Source organism: Eutrema salsugineum, unplaced genomic scaffold (genome assembly GCF_000478725.1).
Source record: "Eutrema salsugineum unplaced genomic scaffold, Eutsalg1_0 scaffold_22, whole genome shotgun sequence".
Taxonomy (NCBI): Eukaryota; Viridiplantae; Streptophyta; class Magnoliopsida; order Brassicales; family Brassicaceae; genus Eutrema; species Eutrema salsugineum.
Window position 1 is genome coordinate 1,610,073 of NW_006256812.1, and position 16,826 is coordinate 1,626,898.

Sequence of the window (16,826 nt, forward strand, 5' to 3'; positions counted from 1 at the left end):
GAAACAGTAACATAATGAACAAGAAAGGCAAATTGCAATGTAATTGTACTAAATTGAATTTGAAAACCGACATGTAGCAAATATTTATAATATAAAAAAAATCGTGAGAGCTATGACCTTTAGCGGAATGGATCAAAATCCGTCCACCTATAAATTGTATTTTTTTTTTTATTTTTTTTAAAGGAGTATGTACTTATTTCATGCTTATGTGTGTGTGTATATGCAATTTTGAATTCCTCCACTTATATTTTTGGCGGTAAGAACTGGAGATTTTTAACAGGAAAATGCATCGACGCGTATCTGTATTTACCAGTTATAAAACCTGATGGTAAGTATATGAATGAATACAATCGAAATTAAGCTGACTTCATTTCTTTCTTTTTTTTGGCTCGGCCGCCAATAATTACGAAAAGCCATTTATACCCTTACAAGTTTCAGGCGGATTAAGAAGATGTCACAGCATGTAGGGGTGTATCTGTCTTCTTACACATACGTAACCGAGTTTCTTTTTTTCTCCTCATTAAAAAACTCTTTCTATTGTTCGCTTCTATACTCTCTAAAAATAAAAATTGTAGCTTCCAAATTTTCCATCACACAGAAAAATCTCAGCGGTAAAAAAAAAAGAAAAGAAAAAAAAAGCGTCACTGGTCTTTGTTACCTTCTTCCTTGTTCGCTCGACCCTGGCGATGTCGTACCAGGAGACGCAGACAACTCGCAGAATGTAACGTTGTTACTGCTTGTCTCTCGTTTTGACGACATCGGAATCATTCGAATTCGCTCTTCATCTCTCTCGTTTTTCTCCTTCAAACCTGCTTCAAATCGTTCAACGAGGATTCGATATTCATTTCCCTATCCACTCGTCAAGTGCTGGGTAGCTGTATGTCTCTCGACCGAACTAAACCCTAGCTTGTACGTAGCTCTTCCTGCGCTTCTCCCTTCTCTTTTTAGATGCGGAATTGAGAGTTTTTAGTTAAATTTCATTTTTATGTATGATGGATGCTTTTCTATGTAATTCGATCTTAGGGCTTTTGATTCCGAAATATCTCGTTCAAATCGCATTGAGCTTAGTGATGAATGCGTTAAAGGAACGTTTAGGATTATGTCTCAATCCTTTCCGATCCACTTTCTTATGATATTTAATGAAGTGAATCAACTTTCTTTTGTGGATTTCTTTCCTTCTTTCAGTCGCTGGGTTAGGGGAAGCTCTCGTTCAGGTGTCGTTTAAGGGTCTATTTCAATACATTGATACATGATGGTCATCTCCTGTGTAGGACGAACAGATACCACTACCTCAGATTCCAATTAGAATGAGATCTCTTGAAGCTTGAATATATCATCTGTGTATCCGTGGTCGTTGCTACTCTAGAAGTGGGCTAGTATATTTTCTTTAGTTCACGCTCCAGTTTAGTAAAATATATTTTTTGCTTTGGCAGTGGCGTTTAGTTGACGACTGCGTCTCCTCCAAAGGCCGAGTTAGCATGGAGTGGATCCACAAATCTTTTCCTTGTATGGAAACTTCGAATTTGGCAAACGCAGTTCAAGTAAATGTTCCTCTTCAGCGAGAGGAGAGACTTGTTTGCCATTCTTCGCTAACCGATGTAGATATAGACCTTAGAGAAGTCTATTTCCTGATTTTACATTTTCTTTCTACCGGCCCATGTGAACGAACCTTTGGGCACCTGAGAGATGAAATCTTGGAAAAAGGGCTTTTGCCCCGTAGATATCATTCTTGGTGGTCAAGAAGTGGCACTTGCAGTGGGCGTGCTGACGATGATGGCATCTCGCTCCCATTGAACTATGATAAGTTGGTAGAGAGGTATAGTTTTCTTCGTAATTACTCCGCTCTTTCATCGTTCAGTTACTATGGAAGCCTCGCCATAGCTTATTGAATTTGAATATTTCATACTATGGTAAACCACCTTCCTAATTGTGCTATATTTCTGTCGTCATGTTTATTTTACTGACAGATATCCTCATATTGAAAAGGATCACCTGGTGAAGCTTCTCAAGCAACTAATTTTAAACCCACCTTTTCCTTCACACATGAGAGTTGAAGGAAATACTCCTAATGCTGCTGATGTTCCAACTCTACTAGGATCTGGCACCTTTTCACTTGTGGATTGTACGTAGTAACTCCTATCCATCTACTTATTTTGTGTGCCTTGGGTTTCAAAAGCTCATTCATGAAGATAAAATCAAAAAATCAAAAGACATGGTACTTTGTCGAAATGATGTTTGGAAAGCAGGATATTTTCTTTTTTACTTTTGCATGCTATTCAGTTGATTTTTTTCAAACCACATTGTTTCTAGAATGGATCGCTTGCCTTAGCGGCAAGATGTTCCCCGTGTCTTTGGATTTGAAACTTGGAAAGAGTCACATGAATGCATAAAACCTGGTAGTGCCTTTAGGACTGTGCCTATTGAAAACTTTTTCCTTCAGGTTTTGATAATCTTTCCTTGGTAACATGACTTGTGTTTGGATTTCTGCTGACTAAGTCTATCTTCAGGGATTTGATTTTTTTTTTTTCGATTTGAAGATAAAAAAATGGAGTCTCAGAAAGCGAGACACGTCGCGCCATACTTACGCTGGCCGCATATGCATGCCGATCAAGTGCGTGGCCTAAGTCTCAGAGAAATTGGAGGAGGTTTCAGAAAACACCACCGTGCTCCGTCCATTCTTTCAGCATGTCATGCTATTGCAAAACCATCAACAATGGTTCAAAAGATGCAAAATATAAAGAAGCTGAGAGGACATCGTAATGCTGTTTACTGCGGTAAGATCCTCAACTATACATCCGTTGTGCTGGATCTCTGCTCTGTGGGCATTCCATACTTTGTTTTGTCTCATGTGCAACCTTAGAATTTATACCTATCTGATTATAGTATCTGGAAGTCATAATGCAGTATGTCCATCATGGTAACAGTATGGCCTTTTTTTTGCGCAGCTATTTTTGATCGTTCTGGAAGATACGTTATCACTGGTTCAGATGACCGACTTGTCAAAATTTGGTCAATGGAAACTGCACTTTGCTTGGCTAGCTGCCGCGGTCATGAAGTGAGCTATTGTTTCCATATTTGTTAGACATATATTGTTGACTAGTCTATTAAAATTTGTTCTCGCCTATGCATGTTTCCTGTAGGGTGACATTACAGACTTGGCCGTTAGTTCAAACAATGCTTTGGTGGCATCAGCTTCAAACGATTTTGTGATTCGAGTGGTAAGAATACAATTCCCAGTCTTTAATGTGTTGACACTTTTTATTTATTTGTCTGTTAGATGGTATTGTTTCTTATGGCAGTGGAGGTTGCCTGATGGAATGCCAATTTCTGTATTGCGGGGACATACTGGAGCTGTTACTGCGATTGCATTCAGTCCCAGACAGGCGTCTGTTTACCAACTTTTATCGTGAGTTCTGTTCAATATGTTTCTACTTTAAATAGTTCATTTCGGAATTGTTATTTATCTGTTCAAGACCACCCCCTAAATATATAGTTTGTATGTTTCATACTGCTTCCTGCACTGGTAATTAGTTATTTGTGCTTTATTTTTTTATCTGTAGGTCATCCGATGATGGAACCTGTCGTATCTGGGATGCTAGGTACTCTCAATGGCTTCCACGAATCTATGTTCCAAGTCCATCGGATGCAGGCACTGGTAAGAAAGTGGCACAGCATTGTATTTTGTTCAATATTAAATCTGTTTGGGTTATACAACTCATTGGAAGTTTCTCTTAGGAAAAAGCAATTTTACATCTTCTAACGCGGCATCTACGAGCAATACATCTCAGAGTCACCAAATACTGTGTTGTGCGTACAATGCTAATGGAACAATTTTTGTCACTGGTAGCTCTGACAGCAATGCGAGGGTCTGTGTTAAAATCTCAACTTTAATTATCCTCCTTGGTAATGCAGAAACTGCGGAGATTTTGTTTGGTTTTAGTTTGCTTGTTAGTCTTGATTGTCAGTATTTCCATAATCTGCAGGTTTGGAGTGCCTCAAAACCGAACTTGGATGATGCTGAACAGCCGACTCATGAGCTGGATGTTCTACGTGGCCATGAGAATGATGTCAACTATGTGCAGTTTAGGTATTTTTTAGCGAACATGGTGGCTTTCTTAGATTGCATATTATTGGTTAGAAGAACATAAAAATAATAGAAAAGGTTTCTTTTTTTCTTTTTCTTTATAGTGGTTGTGCTGTGGCTCCAAAATCTTCACCGGCTGATACTCTGAAGGAAGATAGTTACCCAAAGTTTAAGAATTCCTGGTTTGTTTCATATGTTGTGTTGGACTTATAGCCATTGCACTATCTTCCTTCTATGCTTACTTTGGATGTGGTGAAGGCTTAATACGTTTAATTACTAGGTTCTGTCATGACAACATAGTAACCTGCTCTCGTGATGGTAGTGCAATTATATGGACTCCAAGATCACGTAAATCCCATGTAAGTTTCTTCAATCAACCACGAAATGCATTGGTGCTTTGCAAGTTCATGATAGCGAATTTCCGGTTCTATCATCAGTTTCCACAACCTACTCGATTATATATATCCAGGGGAAATCTGGACGCTGGATAAAAGGATATCATCTGAAGGTTCCACCTCCTCCACTTCCTCCACAACCTCCTCGAGGAGGGCCGCGTCAAAGGTTTCTTCCAACACCACGAGGGGTCAATATGATTATATGGAGCTTGGATAATCGTTTCGTACTTGCCGCCATCATGGGTAAATATCGTCAGAGGAAAATTTTATGATGCATAGATTTTAATTTTGATTAATTTCTCACTTTGCTCCAATCGTAGACTTACTACCGTCTTCTATATCCCTTAACCGGTCGGTGTCTATACAGATTGCAGGATTTGTGTATGGAATGCTGCTGATGGTAGCTTAGTGCATTGTTTAACTGGTCACAGTGAATCGGTAACAATCACCTAAATTTCTACTCCTTACCTTGATATCTTAGTTGGGGCATTGTATTTTTTGGTTTTAATTTTGCATGCTTCATTGTTGTAGCTCTCATTTGATGTCGATCTTCTCCCGAATGTCCCATAATTTCCATATTGCATTTATCTTCAAATTTTGTGGTTCAGCCCAACTTGCTTTGGAACTACTAATATATGTATATGGTTTGTTTCATTTATGCCCTCTTGGTAGTCCTATGTCTTGGATGTCCACCCTTTCAATCCTCGGATTGCTATGAGCGCCGGCTATGATGGGAAAACAATCATCTGGGATGTGAGTTTCATTTTTTTGGATAAGAATACTCCTTGATCTTATCAATAGCATCCCTTACCTCCTTTGATATCTTTTTCTAGATATGGGAGGGTGTCCCAATTAAAGTATTCGAAATCGGGAGATTTAAGTTGGTTGATGGAAAGTTTTCACAGTAAGTGACCGATGAAACATCGAGGATAAGATCTTCTATTTGTTTCAAATGATTTCAGTAACACATGCATATTGCTCTTGAGTCTGAAACTAGAATAATAGTCATGTTATACATATCAAGTTGAGTATACAATTTTCATATTTCATTCAGCAAAGACTTCTAAAGCATTTATTTAGTCACATGAAAGTTACGGAATCAATTGCTTATCATAATTTTTTTTTTCTTTGGGACTGTGTAGAGATGGGACATCTATTGTGCTGTCAGATGAAGTTGGCCAGATATATTTTCTAAACACGGGTCAAGGAGAGTCTCAAAAAGATGCTAAATACGACCAGGTATGGTGGATTTTGCATCTTAAATGCATGATGATTTTCTAATATATGGCTGTAGTTTCTAGTGATCATCTATTGCTTTCTGATGTTTTGTCTTGTATTGTTTGTTTAAGTTCTTCCTTGGTGATTATCGTCCTCTTATTCGAGATACCAATGGACATGTTCTTGATCAGGTTGGTTTCAAATACTTGTATCTTCTTTTTTGTTTCTAGTTCCTCTTGCATTCTTTGTCAGAGACCTCACCGAAATATGCACACTTTGATGCATTATTCGCTAACAGTTCTAGTTTACAAATCGGAGATGTATGATCAATATCCTTGCACTTGCTTTATTGTTGACTATATTTAAAGCTTTATAATTTCCATGGTGCAGGAGACTCAGCTTCTTCCCCATCGGAGAAACCTTCAGGATCTTCTTTGTGATTCAAGTTCGTTTCTAAAAGCTTATCTTTATGTCAGTTATGCAATGTTGGTCATTCATGGAACGTATTCCTGGTGTTTTATTTTTAATTTTCCAGGTATGATTCCGTATCCAGAACCTGACCAGACAATGTTTCAGCAACGCAGACTTGGTGCATTAGGGGTTGAATGGCGTCCTTCCTCGATAAAGTTTTCTGTTGGCCCTGATTTTAGTTTAGGTCAAGATTATATTATGCCTCCTTTGGCAGATCTGGATAGGTTGATCGAGCCACTGCCTGAGTTTATAGATGCTATGTACTGGGAACCAGAACATGAAATTCTGAGTGACGACAATGATTCCGAGTACAATGCCGAAGTTTCCTCTGATGGAGCTAGGGCGAGTCCATGTTCCAATTCTTCAAATGAACTTGAGTGCAGTTCCGAGGACAGTGACGTTGATAATATTCACGAAAATAGCTATCATCGGAAAAGAAGAAGAAAACATCCTAGAGTATGTTTTTTTCAACTCATGCGATTTTGCTTGTCGTTATCTATTGACTAACTCTTGTTTTCTCAGGCTGAGATCGCTACTTCATCTGGAAGGCGTGATAAGAGGATTTTGGATGAGGTTGATAGCTCGAAATTCGGAAATAAGAGAACCAAGAACCGAAGAATTGGCGTGAAGGCTTCAAAAAGAAAATATTCTGATGTCAAGGCATCACGGCCGCAACGAGCAGCGGCCCAAAATGCTCGATCCTTGCTTTCAAAACTTTCTGGAAGCTCTTCGGATGAAGTTGACGATTCATCCAACAGTGAATCTGATAGAAGCGCACCCCCTTTGCAACAACTGGAAAACCCATCTCAGATGCTGGAATCTCTTTCAAATGACAAACAGAAGAAAAGATTGATTGTAAAGATCTCGGTTAAGAAGCCAACAGAATCTATGGAAAGCAAGAGAGATGTAATGAATGAAGCTGATTCGGAGCACCTTTCTTCTAAATCTTTGGAAGACAACGACAAAGTGATTGGTATATACTCCAGAGAACCTGGGTCAAGTTCTGTAGATGCAAAGGTAGATGCCAAGGGTGCTTCATGGTGTCATGATATACCCCATTCTATGAATACTCCACAGAGAGAAAAGGCCAGAAATCAATTGATAAAAGCTTCAGATCAGGACCAGAATATGTGCAAGTGGCGGGAAGAGTTTCCTCTTTGTGAATCCACCGAATTAACTACGTCTGAGAACATTGAGGAAACCCAAACATTTGATGGGTACGGGAAATCTGATTATGAATACCAAGAAAAACTATGTTCGTATTAAATTTCCACAATATCTAATTCCTTGTATTCTCTTGCAGGGATGAAGATTTGTCAAGAGTTGAACCATTGTCTGGTCAGTTAAGACATTGTGATATAAATACTTCCATGGAAACTGAGGAGATTCTTCCAAAGAAAGTTCGACGACTGAGATTGAAGCTTCGGCATCCCAGCAGTCCTCAAAAACTAGAGCCTGATGAGGTAGCAAATGATTTGGCAGATGGTGGAGATGGTTTTGCATCCATAGCTCCCTCTTTTGTGAATCCAATTATGGATTCTGAACCTGAGATAGATAATGTTAGATGCTCTCCTGCACATGACTTTGAGTTTGGAGAAGCTACAGCCGATGTGATACGTAGGAAGAGATCCATGAGACTGAAGGCCACTTCAAGTGAATCTGGTGCAAGAAATTGTGTATTACGTGTGAGGTCGGGCTCTGGATCCGTAGATAAAGTAAAGAAACAAGGAATTCCTTCCACAGGCGTGTATGGTTGTGTCGCACTCGAAGAATGGCCTTCTACTTCAAAAGCTGGGTCCCGGTCAAGATCTGCAAGCGCCAGCACCAGCAAACAAAGTCTCAATACTGGGATTAGGTTGAATGATGTGTCAAGGAAAATCTCATGGTTAATGCTGTCAGAACACGAGGAAGGCTGCCGTTATATACCCCAGCTAGGGGATGAAGTTGTTTACTTCAAGCAGGTAGGTCCTTTTGGCTAGTAGTTTTGTCATTTCCATGTATGAATTTGGTAGATCTGGAAGTAATCAAATTTCATTGGGTGTCGTTTTCAGGGTCATCAAGAGTTCCTTGCAACTAGAGAATTAGATGACAGTGACCGATCGAGGTACCTTCCTCGAAACCTAGGAGCGGTAGAGATTTGCAAAGTGGAGAAACTCAACTACGATACATATCCTGGTTCTGGTGAAAGCTGCTGCAAAATGACCCTCAGGGTTCTGGATTCTGTTTCATCACAGGGGTCCCGCAAAGAGTTCCAACTAACACTTCCGGACCTCATTAATTTCCCGGATTTTATTGTGGAGAAGACTCGATACGATGCTGCAGTCAAAACAAACTGGGAAATCGGTGATGAATGCCGTGTGTGGTGGAGAGATGAATCCGGTGAAGGCGGTGCTTGGTGGGAAGGTAGGATTGAGTCTTCACAAGTTAAGTCCACTGACTACCCAGACAGTCCATGGGAGAGATACAGGGTTGTCTATGATACTGGGGACATAAGTCTTCACAGCCCCTGGGAGTTTGACAATCCCCAGTTTCCTTGGGAAAACTCTACCATAGACGAAAAGACAAGAGAGAAACTACTTTCTTTATTTGCTGGACTAGTGAAGTCAGTCAGCAAGCATCAGGTTTGTCTTCTCTCCCAAAAAGCTACCACTTCTCATCTTTCTGTTACCCTGGCTTGCCTGATGACCGTTATTTGCTTCTGTCATTATGTATTCTTCTTCAGGATAACTATGGAATCGAAAAGCTTAACGAAGCTGCTCAAAAGATGGATTTCTGCAATAGGTACACTTCGATCCTTGCAGTTGATTCTTTCAAAACCTCACTTAGCCCCCGTAAACGTGAAGACAATGCTGGTTTTGGTATCTGGTTTTGGTATCTCATATGATAGAACCTGTGGATGTTTTGGTAACTCAGCTTCCGCACTTAAAATTGCAGGTTCCCAGTTCCTTTATACCCGGAGCTGATTCACCAGAGAGTAGAGAATCAGTACTACAGAAGTATTGGATCGTTTAAACACGACGTGGATGCAATGCTCTCAAACGCTGAATCGTATTTTGCTACGAACGCAACGATGCGTTCTAAGATAAAGCGACTCCGAGAGAAATTCACAAAAACGTTAAGAAAGGCGTTACAAAGCTCTGGATGATGATATGTTTCTTTTGATCCTTGCTGATCAATGGTCGGTCTTTGTAAACTCCTTAGGCTGTGTCAATTTTTTCTTATAAAATTTATATAGCGAAAGAAAATTACAAACAAATGTTCGCTCTAGAAAAGAAAGTCGGTTGTATTTTTTTGTTTGTAGGGTCACCCGACACAGGTTCATGTATAGATCGGGTCGCTTTAGTTCCATAAAACTAACATACCTGCACTGTAACAGAAATTTTCTCTTTTGTCACAAGAATCGAATGACATCAAGAGTCTGATTTACAAAGACACGATGTATACATTTACAAAAATTGTTCTTTTTATTAGAAAGTAATCATATGTTAAAAACGCACACTATTTAAACATCAATGAGCCCAAATGTCCTCGCACAAAAAAACAGAGTAAATGAGCCCATTTAAAAAAAAAAATAAAAAAAAAATGGTACCGAAGAAGAAATATTAAATAATGCGTGTGTGTTAAAAGTTAAAACCTAAAACAGAGACGTGAGCTGATACCTAAAACCCTAATCGTCGCATTCAGAGATAAACAACAATGGCGGGAGGAAAGATGAGGAAGGAGAAGCCCAAGGCGTCGAATCGAGCACCGTCGAGCCAGTACCAAGGTGGAATCTCCTTCCATAAATCGAAAGGGCAGCATATTCTGAAGAACCCTCTGCTTGTGGATTCAATCGTTCAGAAAGCAGGGATTAAGAGCACCGATGTTATTCTCGAGATCGGTCCTGGTACTGGAAATCTCACCAAGAAGCTTCTCGAAGCTGGTAAGGAAGTTATCGCTGTCGAACTCGATTCTCGTATGGTTCTCGAGCTTCAGCGCCGTTTTCAAGGAACTCCCTTTTCCAACCGCCTCAGGGTAAGAAAGGATTGATTTTTGGATTCTGCTTTTTCATTCTTGCTAACATAATTAAGAACCAAATCTACTATCTTTAGAACCAATCTGCTAGTGTTTTTTTTTGTAATGTCAGAAGTAATCCAGTAATGGTGGCTGTTGTCTTTAGGTAATCCAAGGTGATGTGCTAAAGACGGAGCTTCCACGGTTCGACATATGTGTGGCCAATATTCCGTATCAGATATCATCTCCTCTGACGTTCAAGCTTCTGTTCCACCCAACAAGCTTCAGGTGCGCTGTGATAATGTACCAAAGAGAGTTCGCCATGAGACTCGTTGCCCAACCAGGAGACAACCTCTACTGCCGTCTTTCTGTCAACACTCAGCTCTATGCGAGAGTCTCCCACCTTCTCAAAGTCGGCAAGAACAATTTCCGCCCTCCTCCAAAGGTTGATTCTTCTGTCGTTCGCATCGAGCCTAGGAAGCCTCAGCCTCAGGTCAACAAGAAGGAGTGGGATGGCTTCCTCAGAGTCTGCTTCATCAGGAAGAACAAAACCCTCGGGTCCATTTTCAGGCAAAAATCTGTTCTTTCCATGCTTGAGAAGAACTACAAGACTCTTCAGGCCGTTCTTGCTTCCTTGCAGAACAATGGCCAAGCTGCTCCCAACACCGCCATGGATCTTGGTGACCAGAGCATGGGAATCGAAGATGACGACAACGCATTGGATGATGACGATGATGATATGGAGATGGATGAAGGAGACGGAGGAGAAGCATCTGAGTTCAAGGAGAAAGTTATGAATGTCTTGAAGGAAGGTGCTTTCGAGGAGAAGAGATCTTCAAAGCTATCACAGCAAGAGTTTTTGTATCTTCTTTCGTTATTCAACAAGTCGGGTATTCATTTCTCATAATTATATTATATGGGTGGAAAAGTTTTGTTCTTTTTTTTTTATATTGATTTTGATTCTCTCATCATCGTAGGAGAAAGTGTACCCTGTTTTTTTTTTATATTATTGAAGGTTAACATTTGGATGTGAAAATCAGTTATTCAGTTATTGACGCTACTACTGTATTTCTTTTGCTCACAATCTCTTGTGCCAAAAGAAGAAATGAGAAAATTGTCTAGAGTTTTTGGGCTAAAAACAGATATGAGAGTTGAGAAGAATCCCCAAAAATAGATGCATGAAACCTGATTGTGTCTCCAGGGCTGTGCATATTAAATAACCTTTTTTTTTTTGTTTAATCTTCTGGTTTTGATAACCTTTCCTTGGTATCATGACTTTTGTTTGGATTTCTGCTGAAATAGCTCATATAGGCTAAGTCTATCTTCAGGGATGTTTTTAACTTGGAGAGTCTCTGTAACCTCTCCACTTCTTCTTACTCCCAGGCCCTTGATTTTTTCATCCTTCATTTTTTCTCTTCAAAGATAACTATACGAAGTCTCAGAAAGGTAGGCATCTTGCGTCATAATGCAGTATGCCCATCAAAGGAGCACCATTTACTGACGCAGAAAAAAAGTTTCTTGGGTAAAACTATGGCTGTTTGTATCTTTGTTACACAGCTATTTTTGATAGTTCTGGTAGATATGCTATCAGCGGTTCAGATGCTATATGTAAATCCTTGATCGCTATAATGTTAGAAGAAAACTAGAAGGGAACCGCTATAATATTATCTTGTTTTTAACCTTTCTATATGCATGGAAAATGAGAATAGAAAAACCCAAATATGTCGGCAAAAAGCTGCCTCCTATCTACTTACAATACTACTTTGGAGTTGCATCTACCGTCCTCTTGCTTTCGATTTCTCTAATGATGTTCACAAGTTGGCCCTGATTCAGGTTTTTCTCTAAGAAGGCGTCCATTCCAGCTTGTATGGTTTCTCTTGCTTCCCTGGAACCAGGATCATGACCAGATACAGCTATTATTGGTATATGCACACCATATTTTCTCTCCACTTTCCTAATCTCTCTAGTTGCTTCATATCCATCCATTTCTGGCATCTGTGCATAAAGATAGACATGTATCAGCCATTTGCGATTGTGTTATGGAAGACTATATCAAATAATTGATTTTACCTGGCAGTCCATGAATATGTAGTCAAACGGAAGCATATCTCCTTGTTGCTCTCTTTGCGTAAGCCATTCACTGACTAGACTCACAGCTTCTTTTCCACTGTGGCATTGCTTGGCCGCAGACACTCCCATCTTCTTCAGCTTTCTTGTTGCAACTGAAGATGTTATACGATTATCATCAACCACCAGAACTCTCTTCCCTCTTAATAATTCATCGTCGCTCGCTCTGGAAGTTCCTTGCTCGTCCTCTCGGGGCTTTCGACCAGTACGCACTGACTTGACCCAAGTCTCCTTCTTCTCTGAAGGTATTGGTGCCATTAATATTGTCTTGCCTAGCTTTTTGTTGTACCTTGAACCCGGTCCCTCTTCTTGGATTTCACAAGGTGATGTCTCTGCAACATTTAGAGAATGCCTCAGTAGCGATTCCCTTTGCAGCTCAGTAGTAGGTGCTCCTTTCGGATCGATTCCTCCGAATTCAGGCAACATCTTCAGCACTCGGTTAAGATGAGATCCGTGCAAGGGTTTCAAACAAGTGATGTCCCCTCTCTCACTTGCGCGGCCGCTCGGTTCGTTGAGCCAAACAACTTTACAGGAGATGCCATGGTGCAAACCTCTACGAAACTGTTCGACAATGTCGTACAGCTCGGAAAATGGCCCGGCTTTTGCATCAATCACGAGGAGGACAAGTGCAGAGAAACTGTTGCTTCTCCTTTTAGGAACTTGGCTTCTGGAATCAATACCGTCCATGCCAATCAAAGGCAACTCCCTCGAGCTCGGACTTGATAGTTCGTTTCTCAAGCTAGACTCTGCTCGTCCCACGGAGCTCTGAGGTGAAAACCTAAAAAGTCTCTCCAAGGCAGGACTCAGTTGCTCCCATTTTTCCACCACTGTGACTTTGATTCCCAGAAGCTTTATGTTTTTCTCTGTAACTCTTCTGCGTTCTTCATCTTTCAGGAGGAGAACCACTCGAGAAGCTTCCTGCTTGGGACTCGAGCTGAGACAGTTGTTGAACCTAGGGCTCAGGTTGCGTATGTTCATGCTACCTCCCAAAGAAGTGTTTACAGTGAGGCCGAGGTTGGGCGTTGATATGTAATCTCCTCCTGCTTCCATGTCCGGTCTCACTTTCATGTCACTCACCGGAGACTCTGAGGTTGTCAGTAAAACATTGAATTGGAAACAGGTTCCCTTCTCTCCCATCGCCTTGTCAGTGATTCTTATCTCTCCTCCCATTAATCGTACCTAATGCATGTATTACAGAAAATAGTGTGATTAGAAGAAGATGCATTCGAGAATCAACGGTTTACTTAAGGCCAGCTTTTTGTTTAAAAGTTGCTTACGAGAGACTGCACAATCCCGAGTCCAAGTCCAGATCCTTGTTGTCCTTGAGCTGTTTCTCTTACCTGAACATAGTTTTCAAACACCGATTCACGCATCTCCGCAGGTATCCCTTTGCCTGTATCGTCCACTTCAAACACAAACTCCATCGTGTTGGCATTGTTTCTTATGGAATTCGAGATCTCCACCTCATAGGTTGATGACTGGTTGTCTTCGTTGTTCCTACACCACATACACTTTGAAAACGTGCCTTTAGGCTCCGATGCCAAGACCACTGCAGAGCTCTTGGAACCGGGCCTCTGAGCCCAAGCTCGGATCGAAACGTGGCCCTCGGCTGTGAACTTGACAGCGTTGCTGACAAGATTGTTCAGAATCTGCTTTAGTTTGCCACTGTCTCCTCTCACACTCGAGTATTTGAAAAGGGAGCCATCGTGCAGATCCAAAACCACATCAACGTCTTTCTTCATCGCGGCAGGATGGAAAAAATCGACCACGTCTTCAAGAAGCTTGGCCAGGTTGAACTCTTCTTCCTCTAGATGCATCTTCCCGCTTTCGATTTTGCTCATGTCCAACACTGAGTTAAGCAGAGCTGTTTCAACATTAACATGGCAAAGAATCAGGGACAAAGGCATAATTTAAAAGATATTAATGAAGCACAAGAATCATAGGCTTACCAAGAAGATCCTCGGTGCATACATTCACTTGCTTAAGATTGGTGTCTAGGTCGGAGCCAGGTCTAACTTCTTGGCGGCAGAGATCAATCAGACCGGTGATCCCAGCAAGGGATCCTCTAATGTCGTGGCTAGCACTTGCAAACGCTTGAGTCTTGTTCATGCTCTTCCTCTCGGCCTGTTGTGTTGCTTCCATTTGGTTTTTCAGCCTCGAAAGCATATGCATCTCTCTTCTCGCTGCTCTCACCATAAACACCACAAACCCTGGAGGCCAGCACAATGCATAAAACGTCGTCACAATCAGCAGATATATCGTCGCATTACTGATGCTTGTTCCTCCTCCTTTTTTTGGAAACATGAGTGTGTATCTCTGACCATTAGAAAAACAAAGTAATTAAATGATGATTCTATCTATTTCCATCAAGTGAAAAAAAGCTTGGATTTTTTATAACATTTTACCAGAGGCATGCCGGAAATTTCAAGAACAGAGCAAAAAGCTTGGAACTTGGAGCTTTCGATCTCCAACCCGTAGCCACGGGAACTGCAATTTCCGGGGAGGCATTGAGGCCGCATGGATTTCGGTTCTCTACCGAAGCAAAACGAGCCATTGGAGATGAAGAAAGAAGCATTTAGTGAACCTTGACGAACAAGCACCGTCCCGTCCTTAGTCCACATGTAAAGCTCTCCGCCATAAAGATTCAATCGGTTCAAGACACCGGTTAGAGACTTAACCGGAAATCCTAACAGAACAACTCCTTTCTTGCTGCTCAAGCTAACCACGCTCTGAAACAGAGTCTGGTTATCTTCTCCTCCCAAACCAGTTCCCACAAAGGAGGTGCTAGTGTGGTTTCTCTGTGCTGCTTGGAACCAATCAGTATGGGTTACATCTAACGGCTGAGATCTCGTTGCATTACCGCTGAGACGACCGGTTTTCTGATCAACGGTTTGAGTGTACCAAACGCCACTTGAATTGGCAAAAACTGCGAGACTAGTGTTTAATTTCGTCAAGTAAGAAAACAAGAGACCGTCCGTACTACTAATGTACGAAACTTGTGAGACTCGAGGGATCGTTGAATAAGCTTGAAACAACACTGGTGCGATCTGAAAAAAAAAAACAATATATCATCATCGTTATGTAATGAGTAAAGTTATCCACAAATCAATGGTAATATATGAAAATAACAACCTGTGATTGAATCTCTGTGAAATTGGTATTGTTATTGGTGAGATAAGAATCTACAACTCTGGCTAAACTGATTGTAGATGAATTTGTCTTTGGATAGATGAGTTTTCCAATGTTTTCGATTTCGGAAACTAGACTTGACCGGAGATCCTCAGTGAGTAAAGCAGAGTCGTTTCTGGTGTCATCCTTCGTTGCTGTGCACCACCAAATCACGATCGGTATGCACCCGAAAACAACCTAAATACACATGAGTAGATATATCACATTAATCGAACATTTGTAGGTTGACAGTTTTCATATATTTTGTTTGTCTGTGAGAATGAACGAAGACACCGCAAAGGAACAAAAGACAAATTAACAACCTAACAATTCATTGACGAAAAACATTTTTTCTTTGTTTTTTTTTTTTTTTTGATAATACATTTCTTCTAAGGCTTTTTTTAGCCATAAAGTCTGCCAAATAAACTTGTTCAGAAAAAAAAAAGGTCTGCTTAATAATTAGCTTGTCGAAGAAACCAGAGTCGGAAATGATCTCCGATAACACGCCATGATTGAAGAACAAAAAAAAAGTTAATCCTAAAATCCAGAAGGCACGGCTAAAACAAAACAAAACAAAGACGAAGGATTTTAATCAATGAATAAACAGCAACAATCCCTTGACTGAAAAAAAAATAAAGACATAAAAAAATAAACATCCTAAAACCCTAGAGGCACGGAAATATAATTAAAGACATGCATAGATTATCATCTAATAATAGCCAGACAAGATTCAGAACAAAAAATAAAGCGACATCATCGTATGAACACAAAACCCTACTGAGTAACCTATTTCTTCTTCTTTTTTTGTAAGGCATCCAACGATCATTAAAATAATTTAGACCGAACGAAAACAAAAGTTACCAGGACGACGAAGACGAATAGTGGACGAATAGCCAGAAACTTTGTAACTTTCACCATCACTTCTGTAAATTTCAAGATCCAAAACCCAAAAACAAGAAAGATCAAACTAATTAATAAGTGTATCTCTTTATCCCTTCATAACTTTTGATTCTCGAGATCCCTTTCCATATATAGTTTTTTTTTCTTCAAATTTTGCCAAAACGATATCAAACTTTCTCATTAAAAAGTTAAATATCTAACTTTAAATTTAATTTCCAAAAAAAAGTATAATGCATTTTTTCGTATAACCGGGTTACAAAGACATTAAAATATTGAGGTTTTCAGATCAAAATCACTCGATTTCTGAAGTGCTATATCCATTCATAGTCGATCTATCCCGCCATCACTCCTCAAAAAGTATAGGGATGTTACATATTGATTTTTTTGTAGTATAGTGTGGAATACATAAGCTAAAAGTGACTAGATATTCTATTATTGGTGTAAACCAGATGAGTAATCGAGTTTTTTTT

General features: G+C 40.2%; 3 protein-coding genes across 5 annotated transcripts; 2 read left to right on the forward strand and 1 right to left on the reverse strand.

The window, feature by feature from the left end:
- Positions 1–612: 612 nt before the first annotated feature.
- LOC18015558 (PH-interacting protein) lies at positions 613–9,579 on the forward strand. Of its 3 annotated transcripts, XM_024154930.1 has the most exons (26): positions 613–909; positions 1,186–1,347; positions 1,434–1,816; positions 1,968–2,122; positions 2,538–2,774; positions 2,946–3,055; positions 3,141–3,218; positions 3,300–3,406; positions 3,561–3,655; positions 3,736–3,866; positions 3,984–4,087; positions 4,189–4,266; positions 4,365–4,443; positions 4,554–4,722; positions 4,847–4,917; positions 5,152–5,232; positions 5,313–5,383; positions 5,622–5,718; positions 5,829–5,888; positions 6,088–6,142; positions 6,233–6,624; positions 6,691–7,385; positions 7,472–8,129; positions 8,220–8,789; positions 8,891–8,949; positions 9,103–9,579. In XM_024154930.1, exons 3-26 carry the CDS (start codon positions 1,479–1,481, stop codon positions 9,311–9,313), a joined length of 4,701 nt encoding a protein of 1,566 aa, XP_024010698.1. In that variant the 5' UTR covers positions 613–909; positions 1,186–1,347; positions 1,434–1,478; the 3' UTR covers positions 9,314–9,579. The 3 variants fall into 3 exon arrangements, with proteins under 3 accessions (XP_024010698.1, XP_024010697.1, XP_006397936.1); XM_024154929.1 differs by lacking the exon at positions 1,186–1,347 and having other exon boundaries at positions 613–914; positions 1,432–1,816; XM_006397873.2 differs by lacking the exon at positions 1,186–1,347.
- A 242-nt stretch (positions 9,580–9,821) lies between these two features.
- On the forward strand, positions 9,822–11,234 carry LOC18015636 (ribosomal RNA small subunit methyltransferase). The gene is made up of 2 exons (XM_006397874.2): positions 9,822–10,182; positions 10,328–11,234. Exons 1-2 carry the CDS (start codon positions 9,865–9,867, stop codon positions 11,066–11,068), a joined length of 1,059 nt encoding a protein of 352 aa, XP_006397937.1. The 5' UTR covers positions 9,822–9,864; the 3' UTR covers positions 11,069–11,234.
- Positions 11,235–11,919: 685 nt separating this feature from the next.
- Positions 11,920–16,374, reverse strand: LOC18015637 (histidine kinase CKI1). The gene is made up of 8 exons (XM_024155094.1): positions 16,318–16,374; positions 15,421–15,654; positions 14,836–15,335; positions 14,694–14,775; positions 14,238–14,604; positions 13,566–14,152; positions 12,232–13,467; positions 11,920–12,156 (listed from the first exon to the last, which is right to left on the reverse strand). The coding sequence occupies exons 1-8, from the start codon at positions 16,372–16,374 to the stop codon at positions 11,920–11,922; spliced, it is 3,300 nt and encodes a 1,099-aa protein (XP_024010862.1).
- Between the last annotated feature and the right edge of the window lie 452 nt (positions 16,375–16,826).